Source organism: Ciona robusta, chromosome 1, assembly GCF_009617815.1.
Source record: "Ciona robusta chromosome 1, ASM961781v2".
Classification (NCBI taxonomy): domain Eukaryota; kingdom Metazoa; phylum Chordata; class Ascidiacea; order Phlebobranchia; family Cionidae; genus Ciona; species Ciona robusta.
Window position 1 is genome coordinate 12658026 of NC_143235.1, and position 22016 is coordinate 12680041.

At 31.2% G+C, this 22016-nt stretch overlaps 2 protein-coding genes across 2 annotated transcripts in view; both read left to right on the forward strand.

Moving 5' to 3' along the window:
• The window catches only part of LOC149743360 (E3 ubiquitin-protein ligase MIB1-like), a 39777-nt gene extending 28230 nt beyond the window's left edge, over positions 1–11547 (forward strand). Inside the window, exons 19-28 of the mRNA XM_089875918.1 lie at positions 686–820; positions 5655–5830; positions 6361–6501; positions 6777–6875; positions 7353–7494; positions 8033–8158; positions 8678–8756; positions 9383–9498; positions 10148–10348; positions 11235–11547. Of these exons, the coding sequence (XP_089732044.1) occupies positions 686–820; positions 5655–5830; positions 6361–6501; positions 6777–6875; positions 7353–7494; positions 8033–8158; positions 8678–8756; positions 9383–9498; positions 10148–10348; positions 11235–11375 (1356 nt within the window). The 3' untranslated portion in view covers positions 11376–11547. The remainder of the gene's footprint in view (positions 1–685; positions 821–5654; positions 5831–6360; positions 6502–6776; positions 6876–7352; positions 7495–8032; positions 8159–8677; positions 8757–9382; positions 9499–10147; positions 10349–11234) is intronic.
• Positions 903–5172, forward strand: LOC149743363 (uncharacterized). The gene has a single exon (XM_089875953.1). The coding sequence runs from the start codon at positions 1761–1763 to the stop codon at positions 4668–4670; it is 2910 nt and encodes a 969-aa protein (XP_089732079.1). The 5' UTR covers positions 903–1760; the 3' UTR covers positions 4671–5172.
• Positions 11548–22016: the final 10469 nt, after the last annotated feature.

The following is a 22016-nucleotide window of genomic DNA, read 5'->3' on the forward strand; positions in this document are numbered from 1 at the left end:
TTTCTCTATACAAATAAATTTTCTATATTTATACTTATCGGTAAATAAAGTTTTAATTAAAAATCTTTCCATATCTTCGAAAACGTGCATTACTTTGTATGTATAATAATAAAAAAAAAAACACTCTGCTGTAAATGAATGTAACATGCTTTATCCTCGCGTGGCCCGCGGAAAATGACGGCCGTTATAACCGGGTGTTCATAATACACCTCGTGTTAGATTACGAGTTACCATGTGTGTTACTTTGTATAGGTGATTATTTTTTAAGATTTTTATTTTTTAATGGCTGATAGTTTGGACAACCAATTAGTGCACCAAAGAATAGCCCTATACTGTTACCAAACATACCGGTAGAATATAACGGTCTAATTACATATTTCTATTTCTTCGAATACGTGAACTACTCTGTTCGTATATTAAACAACACGCTGTAAATGAATGCAACTTGCTTTGTCCTCGCGTCGCCCGGGAAACGACTGTCATTATAGATGGCTATTTTACGTGTTATCTTACGAGTTACCATGTATGTTACTTTGTGGGTGCTCATTTGGGGGAATTGTTTTTACTTTTTAAAATTATTGCTGGAAATTTGGACACCCCATTAGTGTTGACAAAGAAATGCCCTAGACGCCTAACCAACATATTAGCAGTATAAAGTCTTATTTAAACTCTTTGTTAAATACAGCTTCTTGTGAGAGAAGGTGCATGCGTCAACTTGACCGATAAAGACGGGGATTCCCCACTGCACGAAGCATTACGTCATCACACGCTGTGGCAGTTGCGCACCTTGCAGGACAAACATGACGTCACAGTGGGAAAGGTAAGCGAATCGTGTGTTCTTTACTTTTACATTTAGACTGTATACACTTATATGCTCGTATGAGAAGGTTTTATACCATATAGAGTACTTATATCCATATGCGCATAATTATACGTGTCGCAGGTTCATTCATTAAGCGGCGTTGGTGTTACGGTAATGGGGCAAATCTGGCTTAAATATTATGGTGTTTGTCTAACTTCATATTGAACTCATAACACACTCGAAGCACACGTAAACCGCGTTCATTCATTTAGAGGCATACATAGGCATACGATACGGAGTTTGCGTTAGGACTTTGGCCTTAAGTCTTCGACTATGACCGCAACCACATAGAATAGGACCAGATATTCACTTTGGAGTTTCCAAACGTCTCGAGTGCGGTAATCCGCCGCACCAGATAAAATACGGTGGCCCATTTACGTTAGCTAACATATGCCGTTGGGCTGCACCTCTCCCTCATGCAAAATGCATGCGATCGCCGTTTCGTTGCTCTCACTTTTCTCCGCGCTTTCTCTTTCTTTCTCCCGGCGGTCGGCGCACGGAAAATATTGATCGCGAAATGAGCAAGTGGACGGTAATAAGAAGGGTACAGCTATGCTGAGTGCGCAGTATATAGGCAGCGTGTTTATACGAAAGGAAAGCGGTTTAAATGAGTCAGTTGTAGGCTTGTAGCAAATTATATACAACGCCGTTCAGAGTTGTGCATATATGGGTTTAAGCGGTATATTGAAATACGTTTGGGCGAAGGTCGATTTTCACGCTAATCAAGATAAGACCTAAAACGTATTCCGTGGTTATGTTGTGTAATAGGTTGTAAATGTCATGTGTATATTATATGGTGTAACCGCATATACCATGTTTAAAGTTCTTTTATCGGAAACTGGTAGAATTAATGCAACGGATGCTGCTGTCATGTTATTGAATAGGATATACAACATACATGTTCTGGTCCAACACAAGCGTTAGCATGGCGGACACGACCATGCACTCGTGTTCTTGCGTTAGTGGTTGCCGGTGCTCGACACTGAACAAAGACACGGTGGATATGACGGCACGAAGCACAGACGGGACGATTGTTACTTACTCGAAAGATACAGACGAGGTGAAGTCACGCCCAGGCAGCCCGAAGATGGGAAAAGTTCGTTCGAATGTGACTAAACCAACGACCTCCGAATCCGATAATATAGCTGGGTGTTCTTTATTTAAATCTAAACCTGCTGTAGGAGGTAGGGTTAAAGAAGGTACGGCTTTTCATGTCCTGCAGCCGCACTCGCACAAGCGGCATTACCAGCAACATATGCTGGACCATTTCACGTCGCAAGATTTTCTCCGCAAGCAGGAGCGCCTTCCTCGTCGAGCAGTGTGGACTGAACTAGCACCTGTAACGACAGTTTGCGAATACAAAGACACAAACTTTCTCACACAGACGACCTCCGAGGAGCAGCGACGAGCAAGTCACCCCCAAACTCGCCCCACCTCTTCGCGTGGTCGGTTGGGCCGCTTCACGCAAGAAAGCAGAGACGGCATTTTTACCACCGGCCACTTTGCCGCCGACCCCCAAATGGAATTACTACACAAAGGCACTGTGTTGAATATAGACAATATAAAATTAAAAAACGAAATCGACCAAAAATCTGCGAAACCTATAACCCTTGTTAGTTCAATTTACCAAGGAAACACTGGGACCAAAACGCGTCGTGCTGCAGATGCACGAAAGCACGATTGCTCATTTTATCGAGGAAAACCTACCCGACACAAATTTCACAAAAGCTTGGTGATGAATTATCCAAAGTTTGGACAACCTTTGCAAAATCGTGGAGGTTACTGCCAGACAAGTAAAACTAGAGGCAAAAATAGAAGATCAATTGCATCTCTCACTGAAATGCAGCAAATGGTAAACGTCACGCTCGTTGATGTTGCCACACAAACTTATTCATTAACTGAAAACATAGAAACAGTAAAACCTACAACAGATTATGTTGTCCCTACCAGCACGGGGCTCAGTTTTGAGCTTTCCGACATTCAGAATTCTTCGTTCTCTGCTAGCAGCACGCCTCTCACATCACCTACGTCATCTGCATCTGAACTGCTAGCCGATGAACCTATATTTGAAAAAAAAGAAGATTTCCCTGAATGTGCTGTCCAACAAGAGCGCGTCAAACCAATTACTTCGAAACAAGAGTTAAAGCAACGAATGTCGAAGAACCGAAAAGACATGCAGAGCTTGCGTTCGTACGTGTTTTCTTTGGAAACGCATCACCCGGAGCTAAAACTTCCATTTTTAGCAGTTCTTAACGAGCTGGAGCAAGTGTCTGCTGAAGGGTACGAACTTTATGATGAGTTTGACGACTTTCCCAACGAGGATAGAATCGAAGTGATGCGACTAAGTAAAGAAGTTCGGGCGTACAAACGAGCGTGCAAAGTGCTCGAATACCAAGTTCGTAAATTTGAGCAGCGGCCAGAGAACTGCGACGACGAAATAGGACGGCTCGCAGACGAGGTTAAACTAAGTCGACACGTTGCCGTATCTTTGCATTACGAACTACAAGCCGCTGAAAAGAAGTTACAAAAGTTGCTATCCGAAAACGAAGACTGTAGAGTGAAGGTAATTGGTGCTGAGACCAGAATAGAAGTCTTAGAAAAAGAAGACCGTCGTCTTAGAAATGCTGTTGACCAATTAAGCTTACATGCGTCTTCTACTACGACCAGTTGCGATGTTCTTGAATTTGATAAAAATTCGATACGAGAGCTGAAAATAAAGCTTCAGTTCAAAGAGGAAGAGATTAAGTCCGTTCTGTTGAGACTTGCCCGGACAGAAAAAGAGGTTGAAAAATACAAAGAACATCACGGAAAGTGTAAAGTAGCGACAGCCACTTCAGGCGAGGGGGAAAAAACGGAAGGCTTTGTACAGCACAGCGAACTAAAGCTTAAATTGAATGATGATCAAGCCACTGCTCTGGGACGGCGGGTTATTGCACTGGAACTGGAAAACGAAAGTTTAGGAAAACAACTGAGAGATGCCCTGGATAGGAGCAGTGATACTTCGAGAAGACCGAGTTCGAGTGATCTTCAGTTCTTGGAGGACGAAGTGGAAGTACTCCGGAACGCGGTACATGATCTGGAAGATGAAAACTTCATCTTGAAGACTCGTCTGGTTGAGCTGAAACATCAACTTTCTCAAAAAAGCGACGAACTAGAAAAAGAGAAGTCTCGGAAAACGTCACCACTGAAAGAAGGAGAACCTTCAATATCCGAAGAAACATTAAGCGAGCATACGATTTCAAACCGGGATTTTAACACTAGCTCTTTGAACATCGCACCGAGATACATGGCTATTGACGAAGGAACGCAGACTTTTCCACCTGCCCCTAAAAGCCTTCCCAGTCCATCTCCAGTGAAAGAAACCTTCAGTGAAAGCCGATCTTTGGTTCAAGAGATCTCTTACATTCTCAGCCACACGGAAAACGTGGAAGAGGTTGTGTGTGAACTGCGGCAACTGGCGCTCGCAACCCGCCATCTGCTCAACCAATCTCCGTGCCGACAAAGACAACAACCCCAAGAATTCCAATCGAGTTTGAAACTTGTCGTCGCTGACTCTGTACTCCAGCCAGTGGATATTTCGGATGATGAAAACGAAGACGAAGAAATAGAGTTTAAAGTTGGAGCGACACCGACAGCTCCATTGATAGCTCCACATCAAGTCACAGAATTTTCCACAAGCCCCAATCCCGATTTCCGTGTTCACGATTACATAGTAACATCATTGATTGTGTACATACTAGTTACCACCTTACCCATCTTAACTTCTTTCAAATTATTATTTCTTTTGATTCTGTTCTTCATTGTGTAACTCCCACTGTTGGCCTCACCTTTAGAAAATTTAACAAGTTACTTTTTAATCGGTGCTTTTAGTTTTTCCAAGTAACACCACAAGTTACCTATTTTCCTGCAATTGTCCTGAATTAGTGTATAGTAGGTTGGGGTAAGATGGTACTTTTTAAAACCTCGTTTATCATCCTATTTGGTAGTAAACAAATTATTCCCAGAATTTTATAACTGTATTATTATGACTGTAAAAAGCTTGTTAAAATTATAAACACAATTTAAAACATTGGACATTATGTACTAATGGGTCGAATGGGATAAGTACACATTGAAATTTATGCCATCTTACCCCATAGTACTATTAGCTTTACCTGTTCATATAGGTGTTGTTGTTATTTTGCCAAATTCTCTCAACGTGCTTTCCTGTTTTAACTCTTAATTATCTGTAAAACAACTGGTTTTCATTTTAGGCTACGTCTGTATGAACATATCACCCAAATTTCATGTTTATCTTCTGTTAGGTAAAATTAGGTTTAAATAAAACATTGCCATGCAGCCTGGTATTCTTAATCATCACGTTGTGGTAATAAGTCGCTTATTTTCCTGGTTAAGTCATGTAACGGAGGAGGTAGGCGAAAGGTACATGTGGTGGCTGTTTCATTAAAACGTATTCGTATTGTTGTTGTCACTAAGTGAATGAATGTGCTTATTGCTTTTTTAATTTTTTTTCAATTTTATTTCTATTTTTTTGTAAAAATGTTTTTCTCATGTTTTTTTGTACATTTTTTTACTTATTTTTTTCCAAGGTTTTTACTGTATATTTAGTGAATTTCCACCACTTAGCGAGTTAAAAATAAAAAATAACGAGTTTAAAATAAAAAATAATGTGAACATACATTTGCCCATGTTCACTTGCTACCCATATGGTAACCACCAAAATATCAAACACAACTGTAGTAGTGCATTAAACCATCATTTATGTTTAAATAAAACCCCTTTTTTTTTTCAGGTTCTCATGGGCATTGGCGGGCAGGGTGCCGACCGACACAGTAGCGCTTCTATTGCTCAATTCCTTGCGGCGAACGGTGCCGATTTAAACTTGAAAAACAAAGATCAACACAATCCACTGGATCTTTGTCCGGATCCCAACCTGTGCAAGTCACTCGTTAAAGCAAGCGCAGAATCGTAAGTCTTTCCTGAGAGTTTTTAAGCCATTTTAATTTTTGTGTGTTTTTTAACACAAATTAATTTTTAAATGGGTGTTTTTTTAGCTTTAGCTTAATTTAATTAAAAGCCAGTTTAATCTGAGTTAAATGTCATTTCAGTGCAATCTAATTTTAAAATAAGTGTTGTTTTTTTTTCGCAAAATCTAATTTTTAAATTACTTTTGTTTTAGCAAAATTAAGTTTTTAAATTTCTGTTTTTATAGCAAGATCTACATTTAAATTTCTGGTTTTTAGGCACAATTTAATTTTTAAATAAGTGTTTATTGAGCACAATCTAGTTTTAAATGGTAAAGTTTTGTTGCTAGGACACTATTTATCCATCTCAGTCCCAGAAATTTTCATGAATCGAGCCCCTCAAAAATGTTTTTAAAAATAACATAAATTGGTAAAACTTATCATAATTTCCATAAATCCTCCCCCCCCCAAAAAAATAATAAATTTACTAAAAAAATATTTTAAAAAATTATTTAACAAGTTCTGACTTGCCAGAAATCACCCGAAACTTCCAAATCGTCATTCATCCGTTCTCTCCCCTCCTTCCACCTCAACCAACCAAAACTCATCGTTTTCTCTTCATTCAACCAATGTTACACAGGATGAAGCTACTGGTTCATCATCACTAGACGACAGGTGATTCATATTTTATTTTTTTGTGTTTTTTTATGGAAATCGTGTGTGGAGATACTGGGGAAGACGGGACACCTTTTTCACTCAATTTTTTCGTCTCTTTTGGTAGAAAACAAAGAACATTTAAAGAAATATAAAAACATATCCTTACGACTCGCATTGAGGGTTGTTAATTGTTTAAAACACGATTAGGAATTAGGATGTTTGGATATTATGTGCTAAAGGTGTACCATGTTACCCCGCAGACTTAAATCTTAACAACTTATATTTCTCTTCAGTTCAAACCCACCCCCACCCTGCAATAATGACGTAACAATCAACTCTGTGACATCAATGGCTGATTTACGAGGCGGGAATTTGTTGGAAAACTTACCCAGGTGTGGAATGATAGTTTAAATTTTCTAAAATCCCTTGTTTTACATTTCAATACTTAACTATTTTAATTTCGTAAAACTGGTTTACATTCTGGTACACATGCTTACCGGAATAAATTAAAATAAATTTTTCTTGTGTATAAAATAATCACCTATAATGTTACATACATGATAAGCGGCACGAGGTGAATGAAACAGAACACCGGTGTCGGCTCTTTCTTCATCTTGCCTTAACAAAACAATGTAACTTTCATCCATAACAAGTTTTACATTTTAAAACACTGTATGACGCAATTTTTTCGGCCAAATATTTTTACAAACATTTTTTGTTAGAAATATTTTACAGAGATTTTTTTCTCGTAAAATTTGTTACCAAATTTTTTTTTTATTATAAAATATTTTATCAACATTTTTTGTCATAAATTTTTTACCAACTTTTTTTCTCATAATTGTTTTTATTTTTTACCCAATGAACCACAGATCGGAGCCACTCTCCCCAATGAACAATGCTAAGTCGAAGAAATCTACATCTCGGGGGAATTCCCCTAATCCGAGCACAGTCCAATCGATTACTGAACCATGGAAAATAAATAATCAACATCCAGAATTAAATGAATGCATGGTAAAAATCTCATTTGGTGAATTTTTTATAGGAATTTTTGTAAAATTTATATGAATGAATGAAATTTATTTTGTCCTAAAATAACACAGATTGGAAAAGTTTCCTAAATGAAAAGACAGGTAGTAACGATAAAACAACAATTGTTAAAACACGCTTATTGATAAAACAGTAAAAAAGTAGAGTTTTGGAGAATAAATATTTGCATCGACCTAGCTTCTTTTTTCCAACTAAATGTAAATATGTTTTTCCCTGTGTTTTAACGACTGCCGTTAAGTCGCAACTTGTTGTCTTTTACTTTTAGCTTTTTCTTTATCTTCGTTATAGTAAAGAAGAGACAAATAAATGTTATTGAGCACGTAAACGGTCATAAAGATTAATCTTATGCCAATTAGTTTAATACGTGCTCACTCATTAAAGCTTAGTTCTCTTATTTTTATTTTACTCATATGATCTTGGGGTGATTGGCCAAATGTGGCATAAATCCCAGCGCCTTGACAAGGACCTCACCCACATAGTATAACACCCCATATTATCGCAGATATGTTCCGACTCTCCCCGTGATACGATTCTTGAGCCTTGTGGCCACTCGCTGGCGTGCGCGAGCTGCAGTGACCGAATCAAAAAGTGTCTGCTGTGCAAGGAGACCGTTACCTCTAAACAAGTGGTAACATTTTATTTTTATGTACAATTAAAATAAATCTTGTTTATTCTTGCGAGGTGGGGCAGTCGTTAAAACACAGGTGTTCGCCCAAACCTCTTTTCCCTGGCGCTGGACTGCTATACTAATCAAGCCAAAAAAATGTACTTTTTAGTCCGAAGCGTAAAACAAAACATTTTAACTGGTTATAAATGTCAATGGCTGCATACCAGTATATTTCAGATGAATGTAAGAAAATGAATGTAACTTAGTTTAGCCTGTCCTGGTCAAAAAATGATAGACTCAATAACATGGGTGTTCTGTTTCATACACCTCATGCCAGCTTACAAGTTACCACAAATGTTACTCTGTGGGTGACTAATTTTTTTTGTATGTGACTAACAATTTAGACAACCCATTAGTGACCACTGGGTTGTAGCAATTTCCCGTTTTTTGCCCAAGGACAAATAAGTGTGGTAATAAACATAGATGGCTGCTTACCAGTAAAATTTAGATACTTTCCCGTTTCATTTTACTTTAATACAGGTTGAGGAATGTTGTGTATGCTCCGATAAACAATCGTCCGTTGTTTTCAAACCATGTGGTCACATATGCGCCTGCCAAGGTTAGTTCATGAACGTATAGTGTAGTAGAGTGGGGAAATATGGAACACCTTTCATTCTATTTTCTCATATGGGACACCTTTCATTCCATCTTTCTCAGGGTGGGGAAGATGGGACCTTTTTAGCTCTATTTTCTCGTTCCATTTGGTAGTACACAAAAAGTAGTAGACTCCCATATAGACCATTGTTAATTGTTTAAAACACGATTGGGATATTTTGATTTTATGTGCTAAAGGTGTCTCATTTTACCCCACAGTAGTATTTATTATAAGTGTAAAAGAGATCTTCAGGAAATCGTTTTTTGTTCTTTAAGATCAATTTAACATTTCCTTTATAAGTTTGGGTTCTTAAAAAATACAAAACAAAAATTGCCAGAAGGTCCCTTTCATACTTATAATTAGTTCATGTACTTGGTGTGTGGGGTAAGATGGAATGCCGCCTATCTTCTATACTTCCTATTATGTTTTAAACAATTAAAAGTATTCTTTTAAAGAGTGGGCTGCGTGTATATAATATTGTTTGTTTATTACTAAAAGGGCCTATAAAGCGAAATAAATATCCCAAATTGCCCCAGCCTACTGTCCCATTTTGCTTGCTTTACCATACATCTTATAAACCCTAATTTCAGCTTGTTCGAATCTAATGAAGAAATGCATTCGTTGTCGTGAACCAATCGAATCCAAACTCCCTTTCACTGAATGCTGTGGTGTTGTTACAAGAACACCTTCACCTAAATCTCCACAAGTAAGTTACATAACTTAATTTGGTTTTTCAAACATGGTAACTTTTGCATTAACAAATCTTTTGACCCATGATCCTATGACATGCCACGCTGTGGGACCTCACCCGTATAGAATAGAACAAAATGATTATTTTTTTGGTGATTTTTTTCTTTTTTTATGTGTGGCTGATAATTTGGACAATCTATTAGTGACCACTGGGTTGGAGCAATTGCAGTGAAGTGTTTTGCTCAAGAACACATAAGCCCAAAATGGTAGCAGCGAAGAACCCTATACCAATTACCTCTGGGTTACAGGCAGCGCACAAACCAACTGCGCTGATAACCACTGGGTTGGAGCAATTGCTGTTAAATGTCCACCATAGACAGACTTTGCTGAAAAAACCACTACAATGTTTCTTTTAAAGTTGTAGTTAGACCTGTTTAGAATAAACAACTAAATAGTTAATATGAGGCAAGAGAAAAGGAAAAGGGAAAAATAAATGGAAATGATTGGGAAGGGACGACACTATATAACTAAATAAATATTTTACAAAAAAAAATGCAAAACATGATTTAATCTCAAAATGTCTGCAGCGTTTTAACTAAATGATGAAATGTTATACAATATGAACTAAAAAACAATGATAACTTAACAATTTTTATTATTTACAGCTGACCGCTATGACACAAAACTCACTAACAGCTACTGAAAACAACTTCACGTCAACAGTAAGCAACCTTAATGTTACGACGCCCGGAAATTCTCACAACAATCGCCACCAAAACATGGCCAATCATTTGTCCAAGGACAGTCGTAACAGTGAAGCTGAAATTCGTAAGTTGCAACAACAACTGCAGGATATTAAAGAACAGGTACAAAAATTTTGTTAATTTTCAAAAAATGTAGCAAATTTAATAAATGTAACTTGCGTTATCCTTGCGTGATGGGGAAACGGCAGTCATTATAACACGGATGTTCTGTTGCCCCCTATGAGTTACAATGTATGTAACTTATTTAATATGGCGGGCAGTTACATTCGTTATAACATAGGTGTTCGGTTTCATACACCTCGTGCAAGCTTACGAGTTATCATTTATGCATTTATGCAAATATGAGTTCTAATTTTTATTTGGATTTTTTATTAACTTAAATGTCTATACTGTTCTTTTTATACACCTCGTGCCCGCTTACGAGTTACCACTTATGCAAATATGAGTTCTAATTTTTATTTGGATTTATTTATTAAATTAAATGTCTATACTGTTCTTTTTATACACCTCGTGCCCGCTTACAAGTTACCATTTACGTAAATATGGGTTCTAATTTTTTATGGGATATTTTGTAACTTGTGTGTCCATCTTAACCTTCATATGGTTTAAAATCAATTTTGCTGTAACTTGTCTTACTATAACACAACCGATTGGAAAATTATTTGGATCATTGGTTTAGCTTTGTTTGGAGTCTGTAACCGCGTGTTCCTGAATTATAAATAGTGAGCAATAACAGAGACAAGTCAAGTCTAAATAGCAATAACAGACATTACTATTTAACGAGTCTACATACTAGTTCTTAAAGTATAACGAAACAAAACATTAAAAAACAATTAGATTTGGTGTTAAAGCAGATGTTTATGATTTTTTTCCAGTTATTTCCAGTTTTACCGTTACTAACCGGCTTTTCGCTTTTGTAAACTCGCTTGTTCTTCATAAACGTGACCGAAAAGACGAAATAAATTTTATTCATTCACTTTTATTTTAGGTAATGTGTCCAGTTTGTATGGACAGAATAAAGAACATGATTTTCCTTTGTGGTCATGGTACGTGTCAGCTTTGCGGAGATAGAATGACAGAGTGTCCAATATGCAGAAAACCCGTTGAGAAAAGAATCTTGTTGTATTGAAAAATTCATTGCACTTTTATGTTTTTTTTATTTTTTGTGTGTCAGTATTGCTGGTGTTTTGAAGCTTTTGATTCGTCATAGCAGATATTTTTGAAGCTTTGAATTATGTTTATGCATGATACTACAAGTTTTTCGTTTTGTCAAAATACAATGTTTAAATGCTCTTTAAAAATACGACAATAACATAAACGGTTTAAAAGAGATGTTACCATCATAAAATATACATGGGAAATCTTAAAAAATCTCATGTAAAAAATCTTGTGTATCCATATATTTCATTTTTTCTCTCCCATATACATAAGAAAGAAAAATGCCTAAATATAGTTGAAAAAAATGAAGGATCTTATCGTTTAATTTTCAATTTTTCTCTCTCATTAAAAAATTGAATGAAAAAATGAAAATTCTCGTGTATCCATGAGAAAAATTGAAAATTGAATAAAAAAAATGAAAATTGTCGTGTATCCGTATACATGAAAAATATTAAAAATTGAATGAAAAAAATGAAAATTCTCGTGTATCCGTATACATGAGAAAAATTGAAAAATGAATAAAAAAATGAAAATTCTCGTGTATCCGTTTTTTCGTATACATGTGAAAACTTGAAAATTGAATGAAAAAAATGCAAATTCTCATGTATCCGTATAGATAAGAAAAATTGAAAAATTATTGTAAAGAATAAAAAAATTCTCGTGTATCCGTATACATGAGAAAAAATTAAAAAATAAATGTAAAAAAATGAAAATTCTCGTGTATCCATGAGAAAAATTGAAAAATGAATGAAGAAAAATAAAAATTCTTGTGTATGTGAAAAAACTGAAAATTGAATGAAAAAAATGAAAATTCTTGTGTATCCATGAGAAAAATTGAAAAATGAATGAAGAAAAATAAAAATTCTTGTGTATGTGAAAAAACTGAAAATTGAATGAAAAAAATGAAAATTCTTGTGTATCCGTATACATGAGAAAAATTAAAAAAATGAATGAAAAAAATGAAAATTCTCGTGTATCCGTATACATGAGAAAAATTGAAAAATGAATGAAAAAAAATGAAAATTCTCGTGTATCCGTATACATGTGAAAAAATTGAAAATTGAATAAAAAAAATGAAAATTCTCGTGTATCCGTATACATGAGAAAAATTGAAAAATGAATGAAAAAAAAAGTAAAAAATGAAAATTCTCGTGTATCCGTATACATGAGAAAAATTGAAAAATGAATGAAAAAAAATAAAAAATTCTCGTGGATCCGTATATATGAGAAAAATGAGTGTATCCGTATACATGAGAAAAAATTAAAAATTGAATGAAAAAAATGAAAATTCTCGTGTATCCGTATACATGAGAAAAATTGAAAAATGAATGAAAAAAAATAAAAATTCTCGTGTCCGTTTACATGTGAAAAATTGAAAAATGAATGAAATAAAATGAAAATTCTCGTGTATCCGTATACATGAGAAAAAGTGAAAAATGAATAAAAAAAATGAAAATTCTCGTGTATCCGTATACATGAGAAAAATTGAAAAATGAATGAAATAAAATGAAAATTTTCGTGTATCCGTATACATGAGAAAAATTGAAAATTGAATGAAAAAAATGAAAATTCTCGTGTATCCGTATACATGAAAATAAGTGAAAAATGAATGAAAAAAATGAAAATTCTCCTGTATCCGTATACATGAAAAAAAGTGAAAAATGAATGAAAAAAATGAAAATTCTCGTGTAAACGTATACATGAGAAAAATTGAAAAATGAATGAAAAAAATGAAAATTCTCGTGTATCCGTATACATGTGAAAAATTGAAAAATGAATGAAATAAAATGAAAATTCTCGTGTATCCGTATACATGAGAAAAATTGAAAATTGAATGAAAAAAATGAAAATTCTTGTGTATCCGTATACATGAGAAAAAGTGAAAATTGAATGAAAAAAATGAAAATTCTCGTGTATCCGTATACATGAGAAAAATTGAAAAATGAATGAAAAAAATGAAAATTCTCGTGTATCCGTATACATGAGAAAAATTAAAAATTGAATGAAAAAAATGAAAATTCTCGTGTATCCGTATACATGAAAAAAAGTGAAAAATGAATGAAAAAAATGAAAATTCTCGTGTATCCGTATACATGAAAATAAGTGAAAAATGAATGAAAAAAATGAAAATTCTCGTGTATCCGTATACATGTGAAAAATTGAAAAATGAATGAAATAAAATGAAAATTCTCGTGTATCCGTATACATGAGAAAAATTGAAAATTGAATGAAAAAAATGAAAATTCTCGTGTATCCGTATATATGAGAAAAATGAGTGTATCCGTATACATGAGAAAAAATTAAAAATTGAATGAAAAAAATGAAAATTCTCGTGTATCCGTATACATGAGAAAAATTGAAAAATGAATGAAAAAAAATAAAAATTCTCGTGTCCGTATACATGTGAAAAATTGAAAAATGAATGAAATAAAATGAAAATTCTCGTGTATCCGTATACATGAGAAAAAGTGAAAAATGAATAAAAAAAATGAAAATTCTCGTGTATCCGTATACAGAAGAAAAATTGAAAAATGAATGAAAAAAATGAAAATTCTCGTGTATACATGTGAAAAATTGAAAATTGAATGAAAAAAATGAAAATTCTCGTGTATCCGTATACATGAGAAAAATTGAAAAATGAATGAAAAATGAATGAAAAAAATGAAAATTCTCGTGTATCCGTATACATGAGAAAAATTGAAAAATGAATGAAAAAAATGAAAATTCTCGTGTCCGTATACATGTGAAAAATTGAAAAATGAATGAAATAAAATGAAAATTCTTGTGTATCCGTATACATGAGAAAAAGTGAAAAATGAATGAAAAAAAATGAAAATTCTCGTGTATCCGTATACATGTGAAAAATTTAAAAATGAATGAAAAAAAATGAAAATTCTCGTGTATCCGTATACATGTGAAAAATTGAAAAATGAATGAAATAAAATGAAAATTCTCGTGTATCCGTATACATGAGAAAAATTGAAAATTGAATGAAAAAAATGAAAATTCTCGTGTATCCGTATACATGTGAAAAATTGAAAAATGAATGAAAAAAATGAAAATTCTCGTGTATCCGTATACATGAGAAAAATTGAAAAATGAATGAAAAAAAATGAAAATTCTCGTGTATCCGTATACATGAGAAAAATTGAAAAATGAATGAAATAAAATGAAAATTCTCGTGTATCCGTATACATGAGAAAAATTGAAAAATGAATGAAAAAAAAAGTAAAAAAATGAAAATTCTTGTGTATCCGTATACATGAGAAAAAGTGAAAAATGAATAAAAAAAATGAAGATTCTCGTGTATCCGTATACATGAGAAAAATTGGAAAATAAATGTAAAAAAATGAAAATTCACGTGTATCCGTATACATGAGAAAAATTGAAAAATGAATGAAGAAAAATGAAAATTCTCGTGTATCCGTATACATGTGAAAAATTGGAAAATGATTGAAAAAAATGAAAATTCTCGTGTATCCGTTATACATGTGAAAAATTGAAAAATGAATGAAAAAAAAAGTAAAAAATGAAAATTCTCGTGTATCCGTATACATGAGAAAAATTGAAAAATGAATGAAAAAAAATAAAAAATTCTCGTGTATCCGTATATATGAGAAAAATGAGTGTATCCGTATACATGAGAAAAAATTAAAAATTGAATGAAAAAAATGAAAATTCTCGTGTATCCGTATACATGAGAAAAATTGAAAAATGAATGAAAAAAAATAAAAATTCTCGTGTCCGTATACATGTGAAAAATTGAAAAATGAATGAAATAAAATGAAAATTCTCGTGTATCCGTATACATGAGAAAAATTGAAAAATGAATGAAAAAAATGAAAATTCTCGTGTATCCGTATACAGAAGAAAAATTGAAAAATGAATGAAAAAAATGAAAATTCTCGTGTATCCGTATACATGTGAAAAATTGAAAATTGAATGAAAAAAATGAAAATTCTCGTGTATCCGTATACATGAGAAAAATTGAAAAATGAATGAAAAATGAATGAAAAAAATGAAAATTCTCGTGTATCCGTATACATGAGAAAAATTGAAAAATGAATGAAAAAAATGAAAATTCTCGTGTCCGTATACATGTGAAAAATTGAAAAATGAATGAAATAAAATGAAAATTCTCGTGTATCCGTATACATGAGAAAAAGTGAAAAATGAATAAAAAAAATGAAAATTCTCGTGTATCCGTATACATGTGAAAAATTGAAAATTGAATGAAAAAAATGAAAATTCTCGTGTATCCGTATACATGAGAAAAAGTGAAAAATGAATGAAAAAAAAGTGAAAAATGAATGAAAAAAATGAAAATTCTCGTGTCCGTATACATGTGAAAAATTGAAAAATGAATGAAATAAAATGAAAATTCTTGTGTATCCGTATACATGAGAAAAATTGAAAATTGAATGAAAAAAATGAAAATTCTCGTGTATCCGTATACAGAAGAAAAATTGAAAAATGAATGAAAAAAATGAAAATTCTCGTGTATCCGTATACATGAAAAAAAGTGAAAAATGAATGAAAAAAATGAAAATTCTCGTGTATCCGTATACATGAGAAAAATTGAAAAATGAATGAAAAAAAATAAAAATTCTCGTGTCCGTATACATGTGAAAAATTGAAAAATGAATGAAATAAAATGAAAATTCTCGTGTATCCGTATACATGAGAAAAAGTGAAAAATGAATAAAAAAAATGAAAATTCTCGTGTATCCGTATACAGAAGAAAAATTGAAAAATGAATGAAAAAAATGAAAATTCTCGTGTATCCGTATACATGTGAAAAATTGAAAATTGAATGAAAAAAATGAAAATTCTCGTGTATCCGTATACATGAGAAAAATTGAAAAATGAATGAAAAATGAATGAAAAAAATGAAAATTCTCGTGTATCCGTATACATGAGAAAAATTGAAAAATGAATGAAAAAAATGAAAATTCTCGTGTCCGTATACATGTGAAAAATTGAAAAATGAATGAAATAAAATGAAAATTCTCGTGTATCCGTATACATGAGAAAAAGTGAAAAATGAATAAAAAAAATGAAAATTCTCGTGTATCCGTATACATGTGAAAAATTGAAAATTGAATGAAAAAAATGAAAATTCTCGTGTATCCGTATACATGAGAAAAAGTGAAAAATGAATGAAAAAAAAGTGAAAAATGAATGAAAAAAATGAAAATTCTCGTGTCCGTATACATGTGAAAAATTGAAAAATGAATGAAATAAAATGAAAATTCTTGTGTATCCGTATACATGAGAAAAATTGAAAATTGAATGAAAAAAATGAAAATTCTCGTGTATCCGTATACAGAAGAAAAATTGAAAAATGAATGAAAAAAATGAAAATTCTCGTGTATCCGTATACATGAAAAAAAGTGAAAAATGAATGAAAAAAATGAAAATTCTCGTGTATCCGTATACATGAGAAAAAGTGAAAAATGAATGAAAAAAATGAAAATTCTCGTGTATCCGTATACATGAGAAAAATTGAAAAATGAATGAAAAAAAATGAAAATTCTCGTGTATCCGTATACATGTTAAAAATTGAAAAATTGCATGAAAAAAATGAATGAAAAAAATGAAAATTCTCGTGTATCCGTATACATGTGAAAAATTGACAAATGAGCGAAAAAAAATGAAAATTCTCGTGTATCCGTATACATGTGAAAAATTGAAAAATGAATGAAAAAAATGAAAATTCTCGTGTATCCTTCGTATACATGTGAAAAATTGAAAAATGAATGAAAAAAATGAAATTTCTCGTGTATCCGTATACATGAGCAAAAGTGAAAAATGAATGAAAAAAATGAAAATTCTCGTGTATCCGTATACATGTGAAAAATTGAAAAATGAATGAAATAAAATGAAAATTCTCGTGTATCCGTATACATGAAAAAAAGTGAAAAATGAATGAAAAAAATGAAAATTCTCGTGTATCCGTATACATGAAAAAAAGTGAAAAATGAATGAAAAAAATGAAAATTCTCGTGTAAACGTATACATGAGAAAAAGTGAAAAATGAATGAAAAAAATGAAAGTTCTCGTGTATCCGTATACATGGGAAAAATTGAAAAATGAATGAAAAAAATGAAAATTCTCGTGTATCCGTATACATGTGAAAAATTGAAAAATGAATGAAAATTCTCGTGTATCCGTATACATGAGAAAAATTGAAAAATGAATGAAATAAAATGAAAATTCTCGTGTATCCGTATACATGAGAAAAATTGAAAATTGAATGAAAAAAATGAAAATTCTCGTGTATCCGTATACATGAAAATAAGTGAAAAATGAATGAAAAAAATGAAAATTCTCGTGTATCCGTATACATGAAAAAAAGTGAAAAATGAATGAAAAAAATGAAAATTCTCGTGTAAACGTATACATGAGAAAAAGTGAAAAATGAATGAAAAAAATGAAAATTCTCGTGTAAACGTATACATGAGAAAAAGTGAAAATTGAATGAAAAAAATGAAAATTCACGTGTATCCGTATACATGAGAAAAATTGAAAATTGAATGAAAAAAATGAAAATTCTCGTGTATCCGTATACATGTGAAAAATTGAAAAATGAATGAAAAAAATTAAAATTCTCGTGTATCCGTATACATGAGAAAAATTGAAAAATGAATGAAATAAAATGAAAATTCTCGTGTATCCGTATACATGAAAATAAGTGAAAAATGAATGAAAGAAATGAAAATTCTCGTGTATCCGTATACATGAGAAAAATTGAAAAATAAATGAAATAAAATGAAAATTCTTGTGTATCCTTATACATGAGAAAAAGTGAAAAATGAATGAAAAAAATGAAAATTCTCGTGTATCCGTATACATGAGAAAAATTGAAAAATAAATGAAATAAAATGAAAATTCTTGTGTATCCTTATACATGAGAAAAAGTGAAAAATGAATAAAAAAAATGAAAATTCTCGTGTATCCGTATACATAGGAAAAATTGAAAAATGAATGAAAAAAATGAAAATTCTCGTGTATCCGTATACATGAAAAAAATTGAAAAATGAATGAAAAAAATGAAAATTCTCGTGTATCCGTATACATGTGAAAAATTGAAAAATGAATGAAAAAAATGAAAATTCTCGTGTATCCGTATACATGAGAAAAATTGAAAAATGAATGAAAAAAAATGAAAATTCTCGTGTATCCGTATACATGTGAAAAATTGAAAATTGAATGAAAAAAATGAAAATTCTCGTGTATCCGTATACATGAGAAAAATTGAAAAATGAATGAAAAAAAAAGTAAAAAAATGAAAATTCTCGTGTATCCGTATACATGAGAAAAATTGAAAAATGAATGAAAAAAAATAAAAATTCTCGTGTATCCGTATATATGAGAAAAATGAGTGTATCCGTATACATAAGAAAAAATTAAAAATTGAATGAAAAAAATGAAAATTCTCGTGTATCCGTATACATGAGAAAAATTGAAAAATGAATGAAAAAAATAAAAATTCTCGTGTATCCGTATACATGAGAAAAAGTGAAAAATGAATGAAAAAAATGAAAATTCTCGTGTATCCGTATACATGTGGAAAATTGAAAAATGAATGAAAAAGATGAAAATTCTCGTTTATCCGTATACATGAGAAAAATTGAAAAATGAATGAAATAAAATGAAAATTCTCGTGTATCCGTATACATGAGAAAAATTGAAAAATGAATGAAATAAAATGAAAATTCTCGTGTATCCGTATACATGAGAATAATTGAAAAATGAATGAAAAAAATGAAAATTCTCGTGTATCCGTATACATGAAAAAAAGTGAAAAATGAATGAAAAAAATGAAAATTCACGTGTATCCGTATACATGAAAAAAGTGAAAAATGAATGAAAAAAAATGAAAATTCTCGTGTATCCGTATACATGAAAAAAAGTGAAAAATGAATGAAAAAAATGAAAATTCTCGTGTATCCGTATACATGAAAAAAAGTGAAAAATGAATGAAAAAAATGAAAATTCTCGTGTATCCGTATACATGTGAAAAATTGAAAAATGAATGAAAAAAATGAAAATTCTCGTGTATCCGTATACATGAAAAAAAGTGAAAAATGAATGAAAAAGATGAAAATTCTCGTGTATCCGTATACATGAAAAAAAGTGAAAAATGAATGAAAAAAATGAAAATTCTCGTGTATCCGTATACATAAGAAAAATTGAAAATTGAATGAAAAAATGAAAATTCTCGTGTATCCGTATACATGAGCAAAAGTGAAAAATGAATGAAAAAAATGAAAATTCTCGTGTATCCGTATACATGTGAAAAATTGAAAAATGAATGAAATAAAATGAAAATTCTCGTGTATCCGTATACATGAAAAAAAGTGAAAAATGAATGAAAAAAATGAAAATTCTCGTGTATCCGTATACATGAAAAAAAGTGAAAAATGAATGAAAAAAATGAAAATTCTCGTGTAAACGTATACATGAGAAAAAGTGAAAAATGAATGAAAAAATAGAAAATTCTCGTGTATCCGTATACATGGGAAAAATTGAAAAATGAATGAAATAAAATGAAAATTCTCGTGTATCCGTATACATGTGAAAAATTGAAAAATGAATGAAAAAAATGAAAATTCTCGTGTATCCGTATACATGAGAAAAATTGAAAAATGAATGAAAAAAAATGAAAATTTTCGTGTATCCGTATACATGAGAAAAAAAATTGAAAATTGAATGAAAAAAATGAAAATTCTCGTGTATCCGTATACATGAGAAAAAGTGAAAAATGAATGAAAAAAATGAAAATTCTCGTGTATCCGTATACATGAAAAAAAGTGAAAAATGAATGAAAAAAATGAAAATTCTCGTGTAAACGTATACATGAGAAAAAGTGAAAAATGAATGAAAAAAATGAAAATTCTCGTGTAAACGTATACATGAGAAAAAGTGAAAATTGAATGAAAAAAATGAAAATTCTCGTGTATCCGTATACATGAGAAAAATTGAAAAATGAATGAAAAAAATGAAAATTCTCGTGTATCCGTATACATGTGAAAAATTGAAAAATGAATGAAAAAAATTAAAATTCTCGTGTATCCGTATACATGAAAAAAAGTGAAAAATGAATGAAAAAAATGAAAATTCTCGTGTATCCGTATACATGAAAAAAAGTGAAAAATGAATGAAAAAAATGAAAATTCTCGTGTAAACGTATACATGAGAAAAAGTGAAAAATGAATGAAAAAAATGAAAATTCTCGTGTAAACGTATACATGAGAAAAAGTGAAAATTGAATGAAAAAAATGAAAATTCTCGTGTATCCGTATACATGAGAAAAATTGAAAAATGAATGAAAAAAATGAAAATTCTCGTGTATCCGTATACATGTGAAAAATTGAAAAATGAATGAAAAAAATTAAAATTCTCGTGTATCCGTATACATGAGAAAAATTGAAAAATGAATGAAATAAAATGAAAATTCTCGTGTATCCGTATACATGAGAAAAAGTGAAAAATGAATGAAAAAAATGAAAATTCTCGTGTCCGTATACATGTGAAAAATTGAAAAATGAATGAAATAAAATGAAAATTCTCGTGTATCCGTATACATGAGAAAAATTGAAAATTGAATGAAAAAAATGAAAATTCTCGTGTATCCGTATACATGTGAAAAATTGAAAAATGAATGAAAAAAATGAAAATTCTCGTGTATACGTATACATGAGAAAAATTGAAAAATAAATGAAATAAAATGAAAATTCTTGTGTATCCTTATACATGAGAAAAAGTGAAAAATGAATAAAAAAAATGAAAATTCTCGTGTATCCGTATACATAGGAAAAATTGAAAAATGAATGAAAAAAATGAAAATTCTCGTGTATCCGTATACATGAAAAAAAGTGAAAAATGAATGAAAAAAATGAAAATTCTCGTGTATGAATGAAAAAAATGAAAATTCTCGTGTATCCGTATACATGTGAAAAATTGAAAAATGAATGAAAAAAATGAAAATTCTCGTGTATCCGTATACATGAGAAAAATTGAAAAATGAATGAAAAAAAATGAAAATTCTCGTGTATCCGTATACATGTGAAAAATTGAAAATTGAATGAAAAAAATGAAAATTCTCGTGTATCCGTATACATGAGAAAAATTGAAAAATGAATGAAAAAAAAAGTAAAAAAATGAAAATTCTTGTGTATCCGTATACATGAGAAAAATTGAAAAATGAATGAAAAAAAATAAAAATTCTCGTGTATCCGTATATATGCGAAAATTGAGTGTATCCGTATACAAAAGAAAAAATTAAAAATTGAATGAAAAAAATGATAATTCTCGTGTATCCGTATACATGAGAAAAATTGAAAAATGAATGAAAAAAATAAAAATTCTCGTGTATCCGTATACATGAGAAAAAGTGAAAAATGAATGAAAAAAAATGAAAATTCTCGTGTATCCGTATACAGAAGAAAAATTGAAAAATGAATGAAAAAAATGAAAATTCTCGTGTATCCGTATACATGTGGAAAATTGAAAAATGAATGAAAAAGATGAAAATTCTCGTTTATCCGTATACATGAGAAAAATTGAAAAATGAATGAAATAAAATGAAAATTCTCGTGTATCCGTA